The sequence below is a fragment of the Tasmannia lanceolata genome, unplaced genomic scaffold (genome assembly GCF_043159265.1).
Source record: "Tasmannia lanceolata isolate RefF3 unplaced genomic scaffold, GAP_Taslan_0.1 ptg000037l, whole genome shotgun sequence".
Classification (NCBI taxonomy): Eukaryota; Viridiplantae; Streptophyta; class Magnoliopsida; order Canellales; family Winteraceae; genus Tasmannia; species Tasmannia lanceolata.
The window spans coordinates 56087672-56109277 of NW_027518714.1; the positions used below are offsets into that span (position 1 = coordinate 56087672).

The 21606-nt window shown below is 39.4% G+C and overlaps 1 protein-coding gene across 2 annotated transcripts; it reads left to right on the forward strand.

The window, feature by feature from the left end:
• The first annotated feature begins 823 nt into the window (after nt 1–823).
• On the forward strand, nt 824–3359 carry LOC143862001 (basic helix-loop-helix protein 80-like). Of its 2 annotated transcripts, XM_077372990.1 has the most exons (8): nt 828–1312; nt 1408–1590; nt 1706–1771; nt 1861–1929; nt 2027–2110; nt 2230–2418; nt 2529–2643; nt 2912–3359. In XM_077372990.1, exons 1-7 carry the CDS (start codon nt 1001–1003, stop codon nt 2619–2621), a joined length of 996 nt encoding a protein of 331 aa, XP_077229105.1. In that variant the 5' UTR covers nt 828–1000; the 3' UTR covers nt 2622–2643; nt 2912–3359. The 2 variants fall into 2 exon arrangements, with proteins under 2 accessions (XP_077229106.1, XP_077229105.1); XM_077372991.1 differs by lacking the exon at nt 2529–2643 and having other exon boundaries at nt 824–1312.
• Nucleotides 3360–21606: the final 18247 nt, after the last annotated feature.

The window sequence follows — 21606 nt, forward strand, 5'->3', positions numbered from 1 at the left end:
CCATAAAATAAACACGAAAAATATTAAAATGAGTAGAATTAATATAGGCATTGAATTCCTGAATATCCTTCTTTCTGTAAAATGAATGAAGGCTTGGAACATCTCCTGACAAGTTTTTAATCATGTTTGAACAGAAAATCAGGCATTTGGGTATGTGGGTCGGATTTAAAAAGGTAAAATAAGAAAGAATTCATGGAAATTAGCACATGGTTCTTTGAAAAAAAAAAAAAAAAACAATGGAGTTTGAAGAAGAAGTTGTTTTTAAAAGATAATCTTCAAATCAATCAACTGATTTTGCTAAAACACATTAGCACACTAGATTCCTAGATGGGTTGGTTTGGAAAATAGTAAAAAAGAGACTATTGATGTTGACACTACCATGTTTTGATAATAGCACAAACTCAGCTTGTCTTTTCTTTTTTAGTTGGTGTCTAAGAGCTTTTGGGAATTGCAATGGCCTTTAAAGGACAAACTGAGTTTATGCTATTATTAAAATATGGTAGTGCATATATCATTAGCCCATAAAAAATTATCCCTTTTCTTGTCTCTATTTTCAGCTAGTTAAGATCTCATAGTTATCTCTAACAATCAATGCAAATACAAAAAAGAAAAAAAAATGCAAGTACAAATTATGAGGGTGGTAGAAAAAGGGCTTTTTACTTTCCTTGAATGGGAAGTATTGGTATGTTTTTCATGATTTCTTTTTACAGAAAATGTTTGAATAAGGAAAGAAACAGACAAGCCTGGATATAAGTTGGACTCTTTAATAGCCCCACCCTCCCCAACAGACAAACAAATAAAAAGAAAAAAGAAAAGAAGTAAAAGCATTGATAGGAGACCAGTCAAATGCACAGACATTTGCATGAACTTATAAGATTTTAAGCATTTCTCTCTCTATATATACCACCTTTATATAAACCAACTCCTCCCCTTACAAAATACCCACCTTCCTTCTCTACTACTTCACTATCCCCCCTTTTCTTACTTTTCCTTCTCTCAAATGGAAGCCTTTTCATATCAAAACCACTCTTTTCTTCCTGACTCTATTTTCTTTCCAAACACCACTGTTAAGATGACTGATTTACTAGAAGGAGATATGAATCCTTCTACATATTCTTATTTCTCATCAGATCCTCCTTCAGAAATTTCAATTCTTAGTGCAACCCAAGAAAGTGGAGTGATGGATCAAAAGCAAACAGAGGACATTTCCTCCATGGTTATTGAAGGCGTAGATAATATTCCTCAGCAACAGAATCCAATGGAAAAAGGGGAAATCACAAATGGGTATCACTACAATTCTACTCAACCCATGGTAAACAGTCAAATTTTCTTGGATTTGAGTTTTTTTGGATTGTGGGTAGTTCTTGGTTTTCTTAATTTGGATTCTCTTGTTCTTATTTTTTTTAGGATACAAAAGAAGCTAAAGGCAGGAAACAAAAGAAAAGAAATAGTAGCTCTGTTGAATCAGAAGAGAAGAAGAGGAAATGTGATAAGAATAAGAAAAAGGGCTGTGAAGAGGCCCCCACTGGCTACATTCACGTGAGAGCAAGGAGGGGTCAAGCAACAGACAGCCACAGCCTTGCAGAAAGGGTAGGTACTCTAATAATAAATACACTAACCTTAGTAGTACTGACCATTCAACTATTTTTGCATTAATCCTTAAGATTCATCCCAATAATTGTGAAATTCAACTGGGGTTTTTTAGGTAAGAAGAGAGAAAATCAGTGAGAGAATGAAACTTTTGCAAGAACTTGTGCCTGGTTGTGAGAAGGTGAGTTTCAGTCCATGATTAAGTGTCATTTTTCTACTTTTTCATGTGGTTTCATGTTCTGACATTTTCATGTGGTGCTTTATGGATAGGTGACTGGCAAGGCCCTAATGCTGGATGAAATAATCAATTATGTTCAGTCCTTGCAGAATCAAGTAGAGGTAATGATTTAAAACAGAGAGAAGATTGATAATGACTTCTCAGCTTAATTGTCTTTTTAGTATTTTAATGAAATTAATGGTGCTTTTCCATGTCCAGTTTCTCTCCATGAAGCTCGCCTTTGTGAACCCTACGTTCTATGATTTTTCTGCTGATTTAGAAGACTACTTACCTTCATCAGAGGTAAATAAAAAATAAAAAAAACCCTCCTCATTCCTCTATAAATTGAAATATAATGCGTATTTGGCACTCTCCCTCTCAACTTTTTATTGTTTTGTTACATTTGTAACGTTAAATTTCAGAATTTGGGGACGTTTCAATTACCATTGCCATCTGCACAACAATCCAACCACACCCAAACGGCAGCTTTTGCAGATGAAACGACAATAGCAACAACAAAAACAGCCTTCCCTTCAACAAATAACTACCCTCTATTGGGCACTTCACCTTGTCTTTCACTACATGAGCAGATGCCAAATACCTTCTCTCAGGTACTAAATATGAAGGGAAGAGGACCCATTTATTCTCTACAGCCCTGCTAGGGAAATTCAGAAAAAAAAGACCCCCCGTTTTCCTGACATAAAATACATATTTTTTTCAGGACAATCATAATCCATCTTGGGATATGGAATTGGAAGACCAGATACAGAGGGTTATTGGTCAAGCTGGATACAACATATGTAGTTTTCAGTAAATAACTGCCCTACAAACATTTGGTAAGACTCAAATATCCAGCCACTAGATAACCATGTAAATTAAGTCTACTGATATTTGCACCACCATGTTTTGATAATTGCACTATGTCACCTTGTCTTTTCTTTATTAATTGGCTTAAGCTTTGACAGCTGCTTAAGTAGTAAAAGACAAGGTGAGTTAGTACAATTATTAAAACATGGCAGTGAAAATATAAGTGGCCTAAATTAATGTTCTAATGTGTTTTAACTTTTAATTGCTTTTTTTAATTCTGTTTTTTCATCTCTACAGTTTGTAAGGTGACATTCGTTGGCCAACTACAACAAAATCAGAGAATAAAACCAACATCAGATCAAAGCTTTTTGATCAATGTCAGTTCCAGTGGAGTGGGTTTCTACAGGGCACTGAATATGAGAGAAGAACACAATGAAAAAAAAAAGAAGAGAAAACAAGATAACAAGAGGACAGATAGCCGACCAAATAAAAACCATATCTTCATGAGATTTCTTCTTGTTGGGTTTTTGACTATGGGTTTGAAGCACAAATTCCAAGGAACTGGTTGTTATGGTGAAAACCATACATTAAATAATAAATTAAATATAGAGCTAAATAATTGTTCATTTTTTTGTTTTCTCCTCTTGTAAGCACTACTCAGAGGGAAATAGAGAGTAATTGTGTTGTATTATAACGTTACTGTGGCTGATATGACTACTTACTGCAGTATTTTCTCTTGTTTTTTTATGGGTCTCTTTTGGAATCTTCTCTGTTATGTTATCTTTTTTAGTGCTAAACTGAAACCCACCTGGGTAACGGTTGTAAGAAGAGAATCTAAGTAGAAAATCTTATGAACTCCTTTCCTTAGATCTTCTGAAATAGAACCAGTCGTGTGGATTTGATGCCCTCAACTTAAATTTTCTCATATCTATTGCAAGATGCTGTACACATCTTTTCCACTACAGCCAATAATATAATATTTTTTCCTTGGATTTTCTACAGTGACATGACCATCAAGTTCCTTTGCTTTGGAAAACAAAGACTGACATGAAGATATGGTCTGAAATATTGAAATGGGTATTTCTTGTTTTTTAATTTTAACCAACTTCTACTCTCAAATCCCACAAGAATCAAAGGACAAAGTGAAATTTTGAATGAGAAAGGATCCCCACACTCCCTTGTTTTCATAATGGCACTCCTCCCTTAATTTTGCACTCATATAGCTGTCTATCAAAAGATAGAAGGAAAAATCGTCAACGGGGACATTAAAATACGAGAATTGCCAACGGAGACACACTTTTGAAAAATTGTTAAAGAAGGTTGGTAAATGGCGAAAAATGAAATTTCGGAAAATTTCAGTTTCGGTCCCCACCGAAATTTTGGATTTTAGTCGAAATTTAAAACCATGCTCATAACCTCCTTTTGGAAGTTCGATAACCCCATTTAGAGGGTTGATAACCCCCTTTTAGAGACTTGATACCCCCATTTCGTCCCTCTCTAACAATTTTTCAAAATGTGTCCCCAGTTGGCAATTCTCGTATTTTGATGTCCCCATTGGCAATTTTTCCAAGATATTATAGTTCACAAAAAGCTGTCAACAGCTTATCAAAAGGGTGGATTAAGAAGTGTGTCATTATCGAATAGAGAGGTGCAAATATCAAAGATAGTAGGAAGCAAACAAATTGGGATGATATCCACTCACTTTCCAACATGTTCACTCCAATTGTTTGTCTTTCCTTGGAAAAGACTGCATTGCCACCATCTTTTGTTTGTCTTTTTCCTGCAGATGAAGTTATTCTGAAGAGAAATACAAATGTGGGTGGAAACGCTTAGAAAGGAAGTGGAAGTATCATTTTCCATTGACAAACTATGTTTGTTAATTAAAGAACATTGATGGGATTTTATTGAAGTGTTTTATAATGATTAAGACACCGACAAATGAATATATCAAGTGGTTATGTCAGATTTGTTAATTTTTAATTTCGGCCTATTTATACTTCCTATTTTCACAGAGAAATGCTAAAAACTGGTGCATCCCACAGAAAACTGGAGATAAACAAATGCGATTGAAGGTATTGTTGATCAGGTAGTGGGCTCGATCTGGTATGACTAGTGTGAATGTATTAGATCATATTTAGAAAGATAACTAAAATACATAACCAGTTTAGAGTGTATCATTTTCAAAGGTAAATGACAAATTCACCCCTTTTCTTTACATGGGACAGCCTCCGCTGTACAGTGTACGTGGCAATCAGGCCGGTTGAATCCTTACCACGTGAAGTACATCAGCCCATCTGCAGTCATAGATACACTGGACAAGGCTGACCTAAGTAAAAAAAAGAAAAAAAAAAAAAAAAAAAGAGGCTGACACTTCCCTTTTCAAAATACGTAACCTAGATCAAAAGATCTGATCTAATACACTCTAACCACTAACCATTCATATATATATATATATATATATATATATATATATATATATATATATATATATATATATATATATACACACTCTAACCACTAGAACTGGTTTAAAGTGTTTTTTATTACTTTTCTTCCATGATCTATGTCTGCTGTGTTTTCTTGTCTTTTTTATTTGGCTCATTTCTCACCATCTCGGATGTGTTTCCCCTTCCTTTTTTAGTATAATGTTATGAAAAACCCCTCTAAAATTAGCGACCTACGATTTCAGTGGCAAAGTAAAACTAAAGGACAAACACAAGCAATAGCATAAAGACACACAAATTTACATGGTTCGGCAAAGCCTACGAGAAAATCCACTATAAGATCAAGAGAAGATTGGTATCTCTCACCAAACCCACATGAAACCCTAGCACACCCTTTTACACCCTTTTGAGCTCTCAACCCTCTTTACAAAGACAAGTCCAAAATAGCCCTTAAATCCCGGGGTCAAACTTACTCTTATTGGGCTGAAATCACTTAAAAAAGGGTTGGGCCAAGCGACGAACTAGTAAATTAGAAAATAATCGCATACCAACTCAACAAATAATCCCCTAGCTATTAAAAAATATTCCTTTTTAATATAATCTCGTAGCTATTGAAAATATAGTTCAATTATTAAACATCATTGAATCACATACTGGTAAATTAGCAATTGAAATTATCACAAACTGGTTAAGGATATTTCGGGACTTTGTCGCTTTTTAAATAATTCAAGTTTTATTCTTTACCAGAGAAAAAAAAATGCAGCACAATTGAAGTGATTATCTGATGATTAGAAGACAAAACACCATGGTGCATATGCCCGTGGTGTGGAAAGAAAAATTACATATAATAATTGGAGAATGATAGAGATTGTCTATCAATAAAAAGAACATAACAGCTCGTAGTTAAAAGCACAACAAAATGTCCAACTTTTGAGTCCTCATAAGTCCCATCTGCTCCTTGCATTGATGGCGAGCCCACATGTTCTTACTTATTTTTTGCTTATATATCTTTAAAAGTATGTAGTGATCTTGTATAAACTACATCATATATGTTAAAACTTGGTGTATGGGTTTCCATGATCTTTGTCATCCCATTGGTGCTTATGGATTTAAACCAGTGTTCCAAAACTTAGGCTTGGACGAGATCTTGCCTAGGTAAAATTGATTCTATTTGCCCAAGTCAATGATTGATGTGATTAATTTTTCATTACCCTGGGCATGTAAGAGTTCTGATTGACTTATGCCATGTTCGTTTGGGATTGACAACCAATTATCATAATAGAATCACAATTTCGGGTCCAATAATCGGATTGTGGAGTAACAATCGGTTGCAACAATCTCAAACGAACAGGGCCTTAGTGTTGATAAAATCCGTCTGGCAAATCCGATCCGATCGAAAATAAAACAAGCCACAAGATTAACACAAAGATTTACATGGTTCGGCCAAGCCTACATCCACGAGTGAGAAGCACGATCTTCACTCTGAGAAAACAATATAGAAGGATTATAATGGGTTAAACCCAAAACCCACAAACCCGCAACCCTTTCCTAGCTTCTCTCACCCAAGACCATACACCGAGAGTAACCTAAGAGAAAACCCCGAGAAAATTCCCAAGAAAAAGCCTGAGAACAAACCTAAGAACCGTACAGAAAAGAACCCAAATCTCTCTCTCTCTCTCTCTCTCTCTCTCTCTCTCTCTCTCTCTCTCTCTCTCTCTCTCCCTCTCTCTCTCTCTAGGTCTCTCTCTCTAGCCCCCCCTCTCTCTCTAGCCGAAACCCCACAAGCGATAGAACGTCTCTTTTTTTATCCTAGGAAACCGTTTCTAATTTTGCCTGTTGTGTTCTCTTGCTAGCTGACTCTTACCTCTCCCAAGAATCATTGAATAGAAAGATATTTTACACTTAAGTTTCCAACAAACCTAAAATATCTTCTTTCTTATTTTGCCTCCCACCGACTGTGGGAAACAAGGCAACTCTCCCAACAATCTCTACCTTGGCTTTTTCCCAGCCACCCGAAGATTTTCCCTTTGATGTCATTACCAGTTCGCTGTCGCCGCAAACCACCATTGGCTTTTTGAGGTTCCAGCTACACACCCTCGAAGAATCTGGTTTTGACTACTCTTGATCCGTTCAACATGACCAATGAACATGTGTTGCTGCCAACCAGTTGACTCACCTACTCAACCCTAGAGAGGGATCTCAATCAATCCTCCCCAACGCAGGTACTGTCACCTTCTCACCATCGTCTGCAACCTAGAATCCTATCTTTGAGCCAACTGCGAAAGAGACCCTACGCGTGCACGTTCTTCCACTTCATTTCCAAAAAAACCATCGAGATCTTAGGAACACCAGTCATCGTGTCCCTAACCGGACTATCCATCACACTTCTCTCCTTTCATCAGAACCATACAGCCGTGTGTGACTGTCATGGCTCCACCTGCAACCCCTAGAGTCCAACCGGAAAAGTGATACTAGATTCATTCGCATCTTTGAGACATATGCCACACCACCCAAAGTACGAACCACTTCATCGAACATCTTGATCTTGACTGTCCCAATTCCTGTGACATTACAAGTAGACCCATCACCAAAGGACACTACACCCTCCCTTGCCTCCTGGAACATATCAAAATATTTTCTCCTGGAGCATACATTAACAGAGCACGCTGAATCTAGAATCCACTCATCTTGAGTAGAAGTGTGATTACCCATGGAGACTATGAGAACGTCTCTAACCTCTTCGCTCTTCTCATTAGTTATCACCACCACAGTATTCACAGCACCATCTCCTCCCGGCCAGCTCGCTTCGAACAATCCCGCTTGATGTGGCCATATTCCTCACAATGGTAACATTGCATGCCCTTTTCTCTAACCTTGGATCTTGACCTGCCCTTTTCTAATCCCCTGTCACACGACCTCCCTCTTTGATTCCCACCATGAACAACCAACTTATTCTTTTGACTCCCATCAAGAATATGTTTCTTCCGCATCTCATTCAACAAGAATGATGCTGTGACTTCCTCTAACTTTATTGTATGCTTTATTGTATCCTTACCATACAATAAAGTTGTCACCAAGTTGTCATACTAATTAGGAAGTGAAGTAAGAAGCAAAAGGGCCTTGTCTTCTTCTGTATCTCATTCAACTTTTCATCAATCTTGTAGAGTTAATCCACAAGCCCGTTGAACACCGTAATGTGTTCTAGAAGATTTCTGTCTTTCTGCATCTTCAGCCGGTACAACTGCCACTTCAGATACAATCAATTGGCCAAGCTTTTTGACATGTAAAGCTTTTCCAACTTCTCCCATAATTTACGCGCTTCATCTTCTTCCATAACATTAAACATAACATTTTCAGCCAGACATAGCTGAATCATGCTGACCGCCTTTGACACAATGTCTTCCCACTCAGCATCCGTCATCTTCTCCGCCTTCAATCCCTTCCCTTTAACACGTTAGCCATTCCTTGTTGAACTAAGATGTCCTTCACCCTCATCTGCCTTAGGGCGAAATTGCCTTTTCCGTCAAATCTGTCAATGCTGAACTAAAGAGAACTAGATTTTACCGCCATCTCAAATTACTCAACACTTCTGAGTGTAGCGCTCCGCCTTGAACGAGAATCTCTTGGACAATCTTTCTACCCTTCGATGATCACTGTAACCACTGTCCAATCACAACACCCACTATCAATGCACTCGACCTCGATGATCGCTCCAACCACGACTCTAATACCACTTGTTGAGAAAATCCGTCAGAAAATCAGATCCGATCGTGCACAAATTAATGTAAAAGATGAAAATAAAATAAGCCACTAGGTGAAAACTGAGATTTAGGTGGTTCGGGTGAGCCTACATCTACGGGCGAGAAACACAATCTTTACTATGAGAAAACAATATACAAGGATTATAATGGATTAAACCCAAAACTCACAAACTCTTAACCCTTCCATACACCGAGAGTAACCCAAGAGAAAAACCCGAGAAACCCTTCTTTCACTTTTTTTCTCTCAAGACAAAACCTTCTTCTTCTTTCTCCTTCTTTCTCTCCTCTCTCCCCTCCCCCCCCCCCCCCCCCCCCCCCTCTGCCCAAAAAAAATTAAGGCCATGTTTGACAATCATAAAACTCAAAAGTACAAATACTCATGTCAAACAATGTCGGATTGACAATTCGGATAATTAATTGCAATAAAAGAGGATTGCGAAGTTATCATTCGTAAATGTTTCATCTCAAATATCCCTAAATTGATATTAATTCCTTTCAATTTGCTTATCAAGATTGTGTCTTTCTATTAGTAGGATAGTTTGCATCATTTCAGGGTAACGTATTTACAATTCTACGGTAGTGTATCAAGTCGTTAGACACACACTAACTGTGGAAGGGTGAACCTCGGCCAATGGGAGGCCTAGAGGGAGATTGGGCTTTTGCCAATGTTGCATTTAGTGTACTTTATCCCTAATTCAAAGGAACCTGTAGGTAAACTACACTTTTAGACCCACACAAATCATAGACTTGGTGGGGATTGACTGGAATCGCCACCTAGAGTAGGGCCTAGGACCCGATATGACTTCACTTGACATAGTCTTGCCTCCCAAGTTCTAGGTAAGGGCATGGTTACATGGATGGAAGGGTCTAGGCACCACCCGTGCCCGGGAATACCCGGTCTCCTAGTCCAATTAGGCTAACTTAATGTAATTTAGGTACTGGAATTCGAACAATTAGTTGCTGGGAAACGGAAATCCAAATTTCAACCCCTTTTGCAGGCTTATGATTGTAACAATTATGGTATAATCTTAAGCCACTAAAGCATACGATTATACCATGAACTTACAATCGTAAGTCATGAGAGAACTTGAAACTGTGGATTTTAATGGAAATCAACTATAACACACTGAAATTTCGATTGGCCTGGAAATCTTCATGAATGCTGGAAGTCCCAGAGGCCTTTTTCAAGCAAATATTCCCAAGTGGGATACTTGTTTCTCAATGTTCCCTCAAGGAGAGTTAGTAAATTGCAACTCTTAGATCACATAACCCAATAAAAGGGGTTGATGACCCAAACTTGGAATCAATAACAGAAACTAGGGGATGCTAGGCTTCATTCTTTGAACCTCATGGGAGTGATGAATCCCTGCACTTAACCTCCATGGCCCATAAGAACAACTGGAGGACTAAGGCATCAAAGAAGAGGGATAATAGCCTGTAACTATCTTTTACCTGCTTGAAATGGGGAAATTGCTCTGGGGCTTAGAGCCTAGAGTGCCCCAAGCTCCATGGCTTTCTCCCAAGCTAATTGACTACCAACTACTAGTTGAAATGACAAAACAAGATGGAAAAGGGAGGGAATACCAAGGGATTGAGAAATCCCTCAACACTCCTCTCCAAATGGGGGCGCCACTCTGACTCCTTAGGATTCCGACGGGATTCCAGCAAGGTTTCGGCCTCCCACAAGCACTCCTAAATCTCCAAAGACATTAAAGGGAACTAGGGTGTCCCACACAAGTGCACTTGGGAGCCCAAAGTGCTTCTCCTTGAATGCCCCACCCACCTACCTATTTAAAAGCGCGGAAAACAAGGATGATTCTCGCAACTTTCGATGTGGGACTAAAAGTTGTATTTTTTTTACAATTTTCTCAGGGGATTTACGATTGTAACTCAATACCACTTACGATTAATGTATTGAGTTACAAATCGTAAGTCAGGTCAGATGGGTGAAAACTGGGAATGTTCGGCATATTTGCCTATTTCTGGGTTTGGTCTCTGGACCTCAGATTGGTTAAGCTCGGGGCTAGGTTTGCATTCTGGTTGTGACAGGTTGAGACCGATAATTGGATCTTCTTTTAGGTCACAGGGTTTTGGGAGTCCTTCCATTCTCCGTGCCTCTAAAGGGGCAAGTAGTCAATTCACTCAGGGAGGTGAAGCCTTTGGGGACCATCATTGGAGTCATCATCGTGGCAACCTATCATTAGTCCGATCTTGAAAAAATGGGGTGTCTACACTAACATAAAACTATGCAGATATTATGTTGGAATTTTTGACTAAAAATTTGAGGGGGTAAGAATCTCCCTCTTGTTTTTAAACTCCTTGTCTTTTAGTGTTGCCTTGAAATTAACTTGAACCCAAGACCACGTGTGTTTGAAATTCAATGCAAAACATTTAGTCTCACATTAGAAAGTTGAATAAATCGTTGCCTCCTTTTAAGAGGTGGTGTGAAGACAAAGGCTTGGGCCTTTTAAGGGGCATGGGATTCAACCTAGCTCCTTCCTTCTTCATTCAGCATCCAATTTTCATCCAAAGTCTGCACCCAATCATCAGCTGACGTGGATTCAACCAAGCTATAATGCCCCACTTGTGGACCCCTCATTTTCCAAACTCTTCTCATTCTCAAAAATTATCTAAAGAAGGCACGAGAACAAGGGGTATCCAAAGGTCCCGTCACTCGTCTCCCTCAAAAGCAACCCCTTTCCCATGTCATCCATAATCTTGACACGTGTCTCGTTACATAGACATCCCATCCATCCCCGGCCATATTGATCCATTACCATCATGTATGTCATCATCACCTCATCATTCATCCTTAAATATGGGACTTCTTGACTCCTTGCCAAGCCCTCTCCCATCATCATCATCATCCTTGCCCCCACACATATAGATGTGGAGCTTTCCATGTCATGGGGATATCCAACATGTCATGACTCCATGTGCCAAGTCATGGGGCCCGGGGCGTTCCCCTGTCTCTTAGAACCCATGCAATCTCTTAGAACCCAAGCAAAGTCTATCAAAAGACAAAGCATAAACTGCCACGTGGCATCTGCCGACATGTCAATTTCCTAACCAACAGAAATCACTAATGTTGAAAGAAGCTGTTAGAAATACAAGTGGATCCTTCAATTCAATATTGAAACCCCTTGGACAAAAGGAAAATGGTCCTATATCTGATCTTCACCAACTAGAAAGAAATCTAGGTCTAGTTAATATTAGATTGATAAGGAAAAGGCTTACAATAAAATTGGATGGAGACCCATTAACAAGTCCTAGATAAATTAGACTTTCATAGTAAATATAGAGAAATTATATGGTGGACGGCCGTGCACGCAAGTGCAACCCAAAAATACAGTGGGGCCACATTATTTGGGAGATCGAAACTATTCATTTGTTGGGTTAAGACAGATATAGTGTGCCAGGACAATCTTCTCCATAGGATGATCATAACCCTCTGATTTCTGGAGGTTTCTATCTACACCTAATCCCACAAATGAATGGTTTGGATGCATGGGGCCCATTGTATTTTTTGGATGCACGTGCATGCTCGACTGTCCACCATATAAGTATTAACCTTCTTAAAGGGCAGTGATAAATCGACTCCCTATGTGTCTTTCTCTTTCCTCTGGGTTAGAGAGAGAGAGAAAGAGGAGAGATATAGACAGATGGGGGTCAATTTAAGATATATGGGAGTCGATCTATCACTCCCCTTATTAAAAACTACATCACCAATTTAGAAATAGCTTATGATTCTTATGTCAACATGTCTTATGGAAGATGGATAGGTATTGATGGTAAGTTTTGTTTCAAGGTGTCAAATAAAATGAGTAGTTGTTTGTTGGAGATATACACTTAGAGACTGAGTTGATTTGGGATATGTATGTGACAAGTAGTAGGAGTCTTTGATGTCTTACGTAGAGCGTTTGTGTGAGTTGTATTAGAGGCTTTTTATGGGAATAGTTGGTTTAGTTGAATAGAGTCATGCCATGGGGCATGGCCATTGTATTTGAAACTATTCTATCATTCAATGAAAGGGATGAAATTTGAATCTCCTAACTGTGGAAAGCACATATCATCTTTGGTATCAGAGTCAGGTTGTTCTGATCAAGGTTTAAAATTTCGGTTTCGGTACCGGTTTCGGACCTTGAAATTTCAAAATTTTGACCGAGATTTCAGTCGAAATCTGCTACAAAACCCAAATTCAATATTTTATTCAATATTAAATTTCGGCCGAAATTACTGAAATTTCGGTGAAATATTAAATTAATATTTAGAAAAACAGATTTTTTGGGTCAAATTTCGGAAAAACCAAAATTTCGACCAAAATTTCGGCCGAAATAAATGACCCTTTCGGTTTTCGCCGAAATCCGAAATTTCGGTGTCGGTCTCCACCGAAATCCGAAATTTCGGATTTCGGTCGAAATTTAAAACCATGGTTCTGATATGGCTGACAGATCAAGACTAGCCAAGCCCGTTGAAGCGATCACTCAACTCAAGGAAACTTCTGATCGACAAGGCCGTGTCTCAGCGATATGCGGGAGAACTCCACAAGACACAATCAACTACTGACCGTGCTTCTTCACAAGATCACTGCCATGAGCACCAAATACGATTAGTTGTCTAGAGATCTGGGACGTGATAAAAAAGAGGCGTCAACAAATAGTTAATTTTGTCAATCGACAAGATGATACCCGTCACACAACACATGCTGGGACTATCCAAACTCAAACAATGCAGTTGGATTTTTCTCGATTCGATAGCCAAGACTTGTTTGGGTGGATTTATTGAGCAGAACAGTTCTTTGCTTATCACCAAACTCCAGCCGATCAGAAAATAATGATCGCTTCTTTCCACCTTGATGGACCAGCTCTTCAATGGTATCGGTAGATGGAGAAGTTGGGTGACATGGCAGACTGGCACGCATCTTCTCGAGTTTATCTCTTGAGTTTTTCTCAGAATTCTCTTGTATACAATCTTGGGTCAGAGGACAAGGAATGGTTTGCGGGTTTGTGTGTTGGCGGGGTATTTCCATTGTAATCCGTGTATATTGTTTTCTCATAGTGGAAGATTGTGTTTTCCCCTGTGGAACTAGGCATCTTGGCCAAACCACGTAAAGTATCGGTGTTAATCTTGTGGCTTGTTTACTTTATAGTTTACACTTTTCCATTTATTTGTGCGTGATCGGATCGGATTTTCTCAACAGTTAGAAATCAAGAAGGTTCATTTCTGTTACAGTAACTAAAGTTTTTTCGAAACTAACGATGTAGTGGAATACCTAGCCCTCTTCGGTCTGTTTGAATACCGAGAATAGGAGGAGAGGGGAAAAGTAAGGACGTGGCGACTTAAATGAATGGAATGAAAAAAAAAAAGCCCCAAACTTACGAGACAGAAAGACGTACTGTTGTGTCTTCTTGAGTTGAATTGAAGAATGGACTCGGGGAAGCTAACAGTATTGCCGACCTTCTAGCTAAATGTATGCCAATACTATTTCAAGTAATCAAAAGGCTGTTCCACCACCACAAATCCGTTTGGTATTAAGACAAGAAAAATCAAATAATATGTATATCCAACTATCAAGTGTATAAATAAATTTTATTTTTGCCAAGAAAAAATATAGCTAGGGGAAGTGAAATGTTATCAGCGGAACCTTATTTTGATATTTGCACAAAGCCACCTGTCTTTTCTTCTTTAATTAGCCGGTGAGAGTTTTTTAGGAAATGTAATAGCCTTTTAACAGCTCTATAAATACTAAAAGACAATATGGGTTTGCAAAAATATCAAAATATGGTTGTGCTGATATCATTTCCCCGGGAATAATATTTTAACCCCCCTTGTCCAGCATTAACACCTATATTTCTTTGTCTTTTCCCTAAAAAAGGATCCATTTTCACTTCCTTTTGTTTGTCGTTTTTCTTTAACTTCTAGTAAAATATAAGCAAAATTGCTGGCTGAGAAAAGGGGGTGGTAATATCTTTTCCCCAAAAGATAAATGTCAAAGTATAAAGGAAATGATATATCCGCTCCTTTTGATCACCAGGAACACCCCCTTGTACATCAGTGTATCAATGACTAAAGAGGGGCTGCTGCACTTATGTCAGAAGAATCCAATACCCCTATTGCCACAAACACTGGCAGGGTGTGTTCTTGGTGATCAAAAGGGGCGGATATATCACTTCCCAAGTATAAAAGATTAAATACTACCTTCTCCAATAGCTTAAGCTTTTGGAGTAATTTGTAAGTTTCACATGGTATCAGAGCAAATGCCTGGGTTCAAACCTCCTTGATAGCAAAATCCACATGCAATGGCAAAACCCAAAAGAAGGGGCCACATTTGCCACATGTAGGCCAACCCCCTAAAAAGAGGGGTCACACGTGAGGGGGAGTGTCAAACTAAGGTGAATTGACATGAACAGTGTGCAGGGAGCGCATGCATAATGCGCCTGGGGGGGGGGGGGGGGGGGGGGTATCATCTCCCTAAAATTGGTATATCATGGTACCTACCCACGCCCACATCCATTCACTTTTTCCATGTGGGGTATTTGCTTTTGTGTGGAACCCCCAACGTTCCCTGTTCAAGTTATGAATGCACTGAGTTCACGGTTCAAGCTAGTGCTTAAAAACTCAAACTCGGACAAGAATTGTGATACAGTAGAATAGAGAGTCGGCTCGGGTGAGTCAATGATTTATAAGGCCAATTTTATATCAACTCAGCTGAGTTAAGCAAGTGTTTAATTGACTTGGTAGGCCTAAATTCAGATTCCTAAGATAAGGATTGAGTCAATGATTCACTCAGTGAGCTTTTGAGCCGAGTCATCGCTCTGGAGTTTTTATACAACTCAACTCAACTAAGCCTTTGTCCCAAACTAGTTGGGGTCCGCTAATGTCCTTTAGAAAATTTTCACGAAGAAGGTGAAAGGATTTACCCGGCTCGGCTCAAGTTGACTAAGTCTAATCTTCACTGGTTATCTAAGATGCTTCATGAGGCCATTTTTGTCTCTCATTCAAGCTTCCCTCTCCACAAAGAATACGAACTTGATCGTTACAGCTTACTAGCAACTAATACTACTACTATGTACAGACCCACAACACAGTATTTGACAATCACTCTTGTTTTTTCTTGCTTGGCCGGAAAACAACCACGTAAATCCCAATCCCTCACCGGAAACCTCGCGAAAACACGTAAGCCAAAGGTCGGGCTCATGTCCCTCTAGCTGTTTCCGGCTAGCTGACATTGGACAACAATGGGATGGTCCATAGACTAAAAAATAATTTAAAAAAAACTTCCCAACTCTCTTCTCTTCATTGTTTTTTAGTGTAAGAGATAAGGACATAAGGTCCTCAATTTGCCATGAGAGAGAGAGAGAGAGAGATAAGGGTGGTGATTTTCAAATTCATTATCGTCTTACTCGGAGGGGTCAGGGGTGCACCCGGTCCCGCAAAGGGACAAGGGTGCTAGGCGGTGCAGGGCACAGTTGGGACGATTGGGACCGGCCCCATGTAGGCGCTTGTCGTGGGGGAGGCATGCCCTTGTGGCATGGGGCATGCTCCATTTAATCCCTCTGTCGACCATGTCAGGGAGAATGGAGATTAAAGGAGATGAAGGTAATGAGGACGAAGAATGAAGGTGACATTGATTTAATGTAATGGTGTCCACATCTGTTCTAGCTAGTCATGGGCTGTTTATCACCCCCATGTACATATATTGTTTCTTTTAATGGAAATTTTTTCCATAAAATATAAAATTCTTATCATTTTTTAAATGGCAAAGAATTATTTTCATAATAAAATTGGAGAGCACTCTCAAGATTGAGATGATCAAGTACACAAATCTATATTGTTGTTGTGCACTAGGCTAGATATCTTAAATTTTAGCTTCTTTTTTTTTTTTTTTTTCGGTGACGTAGGGTGTCCCCACGCCCTTTGGAAGTAGGACTATTCCTTACGGATGTGCGTAATAGCCCGTAAACCACGTGCATCGGGTAAACCCGGGTGGGATTCGATCACTCGTCTCCGGGGGCAAACCCGTGACTTATGCCGAAGAGCCACACCCGTCCGGGCTCAAATTTTAGCATTTTGTAAACTCATTTTCAAAGGAAATTATATATATTCCAAAAAAAAAAAAAAAAAAATTCCCCATTTTAAGGAAAATTGCAAACAACTCGGGATTTTTTTCCATGGAATTTTTTATACCTCATGCATAGCATGACTGGGGCCACTGTTATACACAGCATTTTTTTGATCGGGTGAATCTCACCATCTCCACTCTTTTCTGTTCTAATTAGCTTCTAAGTTCTGATAGCTTTTTAGGAACTGTTATTACCATTGACAACTGTTTAAACAATTAAAGACTAGATGAGTTGGTGCTATTTTCCAAACAAGGTAGTGCCAATATCAGTTGCCTAAATTTAGCGTTACATCTGTAGACTCAATTTTATGCATCATAATTTGGTTTTTGTCTTGCACATTGCAACGTCTGTCTTGTCGTATGAGGATTGCTACTACGCTGTGCGCGTGATGTATCTCATATCAAATAAATTTTGAATTCAGTTTGCTTAAGCTTAGTCTACTACAAATTAATCATAGTTTGCTTAAGCTTAGTCTACTACAAATTAATCATGGGTTTCTTAAAGCAAATTAAATTACTTGATTTCCAATACTAAGCTATGAACAAGTTGAGAAGTCCCTAGTGTAATCTGTGTGAAAGGGAGTTACATGTATTTTGTACTCGGTCTCACACGTCATATGATTCAGGAAGGAGATTTGCCTTATCAAGGACTCTCAAGTCTGTTACTTCATTTTTTTTGGTAGGTAAGCTGGGATCAAACCTCCGACCTCTAGGTTGAAAAGCAAAGCCTTTACCATTGATCTAGAGGCTCAATCCCTTGCCTATTTACTTCATGAGTAACACTTGTATCGTCATCTACAATTGTAAGCATAAAAAATTTCCAAACTTGTATCATCATCTGTGTTATTGGTGAAGCCTGATCTCAGTCTAATCAGGAAAGTACTGTACACTCTACCCCGAATTTTTTAGGGTATTTTAATACTGGGGGTAGTTTCGTACTTTCATGAATTAGGGTTTTTTCTCTTTATTGTAACGCGTCTTAAAACGCCATATAAAAGGAATGTGTTATCAGGAGATGCCCTAGAGAGGTGTGAGGGATTTGTAATCTTTTCTTCAGAATAGTGGAATCGTTGGCTTGTCGCTCTGCCGTGGACATAGCCCATGCCAAACTGGTTGGGTGAACCACGTAAATCTGTGTGTTCTATGTGTGATCTTTCGTTTTATCTTTGCATCGTTATTTTGCTGCGTTGTTAATTCTTAACAATCTGCAATTGCAAGCATAAAAAAATTTCCATGTCTTTGAAGTATGGAAACTCCACTGAAGAAAAGTGAAATGCACAAGATTGGAGAAAATCCCATTTTGGCCGGAATGCTTAGGAGTGGGAAAACCCTCGCTGGAAATAACTGTAGAGAAAACTCACAAAGATAACATCTATAGGGGAATCCGATCTCACAAATTTGTGGAGGTACCCTTGGTACAAAGGGAAGTGAGATATTGCCATTTTTTTCTACTTGGTAGAGTCCCTCTAGTGTATTTATGACTACTCTTTTACTACTCTTTTACACTATAAGTGGCTTTCCCACGTAAAAAGGGGCAATTATTTCCTTGAAATCCTCAAATTTGTGAGGGTTTTCTCTTGTGCTGAACCTCACCATATGTGTGCATGTTCTCCCCTCTGCATATGTATTTTCAACGAGTGTGGAACCTCAAAGTCATGGAGCAAGAACATTTAGTGCAGATCCTCAATGATGGACCTGTAACGTTCAAAGACCGAGCACTTCACATCCATGATCAGACCATTACGGACCATCGGATCGCCCGACAGTACAAATCGCCGATTAAGCACGAGATGGTGCTGGATCGCATTTTCCAGAGTCGGATCGTTCTCATCAGATCGGAAGAACAGCCCATAATTTAGCCATCCCTTAATGCATTTAGAACCAAACATCCCATTAAACCACTATAGAATTCCCTACATAAAGTATTCTATTATTTGAGTAAAAAAATTTCAATGCCCTTTTTCTTTCCTTTTCCTTTAAGTTCTCCCTAAGAGCCTATCCTACATAATTTGGTATTCGAGCTTCTGCTCTCCGCCCCTACGTAGCTACGTCTTTGGCATCAGAGCAATACGTTGCGTCGATTCTACATCACTCAACTTCATGGAGATCACTCTTTGTTGCTATCCAATCTCAAAATACCACGGTCACCCACCAAAAACAAAAAGAAAAAAAAGGAAAGTAAAGGCGGCCCAGTGCACGAGGCTCCAGCCATTGCGGAGTCTGGGGAGGGCTAGATGTACGCAGTCTTACCCCTGCTTTGCAGAGAGGCTGTTTTCGTGACTCGAACTTGTGACTACCAGGTCACAATGGAGCAACCTTACTGTTGCGCCAAGGCCCGCCCTTTAAGGTCACCCACCAAAAATGTGAGAAAAAAAAGCCTAGCCGGTTAAAAACCGGTTTAGTATTCTTTTTTAATTTGGTCCAAGAGCGTTGTTGAAATTTTGATGCCAATTTTTCATTGCTACGATTTGCAGAGGTGGTATGGGAGAGAGATTTTAAATCCTATTTTAAAATAGTGTGCGCGTCAGACCAGTATTTTTCAATAAGTACACTGGGACCCACTTCGTTGGATGATCCAAACCGTTTATCGACCACAACCTGTACCTAATAAATCATCTCCATAGGGATGATTCTAACCCACCGTTTTCAGAGGACGGCACATTATAGAAACCTCTAGATTAAACGATTAGGATCATCCTAAGGAGATAATTTATAGGGTACAGCCTACTTACGTTGTAGCCCATCAAATGAATGGTTTGGATCATCCTATGAAATAGGCCCCACTGTACTTTCTAAAAAATACAAGACTTCAGGCGTAGAATATTACCCTAGATTTTTCATATGCTGTAAGGCCGCCGTATATCCAATATTTTTCTAAAAACACTGTGCGGCTTACACCATAGGATGATCCAAACCGTCCATTTGATGAGTCACACCCTAAATACCTTGTGCCCCCAAAATCATTTCAATAGGATGATGCCAACCCTCCAATCTATAGATCTTAGCGCTAGGATCATCCTATGGAAATGACTTTTTGGGCACACCGTATTTACACTATGGCACATCGAATGGACGGTTTGGATCATCCTTTGGTGTAGGCCGCCCAGTACTTATTGAAAAATACTACTGGACTGCAAGGGCTTACACCATAGGAAAAATCTCCCACCGGTTTGGACGATCCTAGCCGTCTGATTAATTGCATCCAAACGCGAAGGAATTTTTTGGGAAGTGATATTTACGCCCCTTTTGATCACCAGGGACACCCAGCACCAGTGTAAGTGGCAATCAAGGCCACTGGATTCTCAAGTCGGGGTCTCGGTGAAACCCTATGATATCAAAGACGACGAAATTGGTGATAAATGGACTTCGGAAGAAAGGTGTAATATTTCTCACAAACTTAAGTTTGTTCTGATCGATTTACAATTGTTATGTGCAATGTAGTTAATTTATGATTTGCTTTTAGTGTCTACCCAAATTGGATTAGTTTGTTCTGAATTATGTACTTAGTGCAGAATGTTATATGTGATGTAATTCATATGAATTGAACACAAAGATTACTCAAATAGATGAATGGACCATCCACCTTACATTGCTCTTGGGTAATAGTCTGAGAGAGCTATAGGTAGCAGTCCACTAGTCCACATTTGACTACCAATTATCTGTTTGTTGGATGGTTTTCATTGCCTTAGAAAAGTTATGTATGGTTCATTGGTAATGGATGGTCCAGATCTAACACAGCAGATCAAACAGGAAGGCCGTAGCCAAAGCGTACAACCTACAATAATCTCTAGAATCCAATAGAGAAGAAGGAAAAGAACCCTAGTTGTTTGTGATAAAAACAAATACCTGTCCTATTCTACCACAAACCCAACTACAAGACTAAACAAACTAGGGGACTATATCTTTTTCACTTCAGAAATCCTAAACGTAAACTTACAAAAAAAACTACTAGAATTCTGGTTAAAAGCAAACCATAAGTCCTAGTGTCCTACATCAAGCTTGTTGTGTTACTTGCTTTGTTAGGTGTAGGCTTCTCTTATCCGCTCTGGCCCCATCTTGGTTATACTTGGGTGAACTAAGGGTGCAAGTTTGGCCCTGTCAGCCCTGACCCTCCCCGAGCCTGAACAGGGTCAGGGCTGGATTTTCCAACCCTGAGGGCGGGTCAGGGTTCAGTTTTTTAGACCCTGACTCAGGTCGGGTCGGGTTATGGGTTAATGCCTCGGGTACCCTGACCCGACCCGACCCTAAGTTTTCTATTATAGAATTGAACCATCTATGCATGTTTCTTTTGCTAATGTTTTCTATTATCTTGGATTGGTGTTTCTTTAGATTATTATTATTAATTGTCTTTGTTGCCCGTCATGTTGTTGAATTCATATTGTCTTATTTTGTTCCCTTTCTCTGTTTATTGATCATTTTGTTCTATATGATAAGTGGTTGCTTTATTTTTGGCACTCTTAACAGGTATTTGTACTAGGATCAATTAGGGCCAGCACTGAGCCCTGTTGGGCGGGCCATGGGTTGAGGTTTTTCGGCCTGACTCAAGGTCAGGGCGGGTCAGGGCCGAGATAATGGGATCCAGGGTTGGGCTAGGGTTTTGAAAAACCCGACCCTGTTGCAGCCCTAGGGTGAACCATTCAAATCCTCTTCAAGTCCCTTAACTAT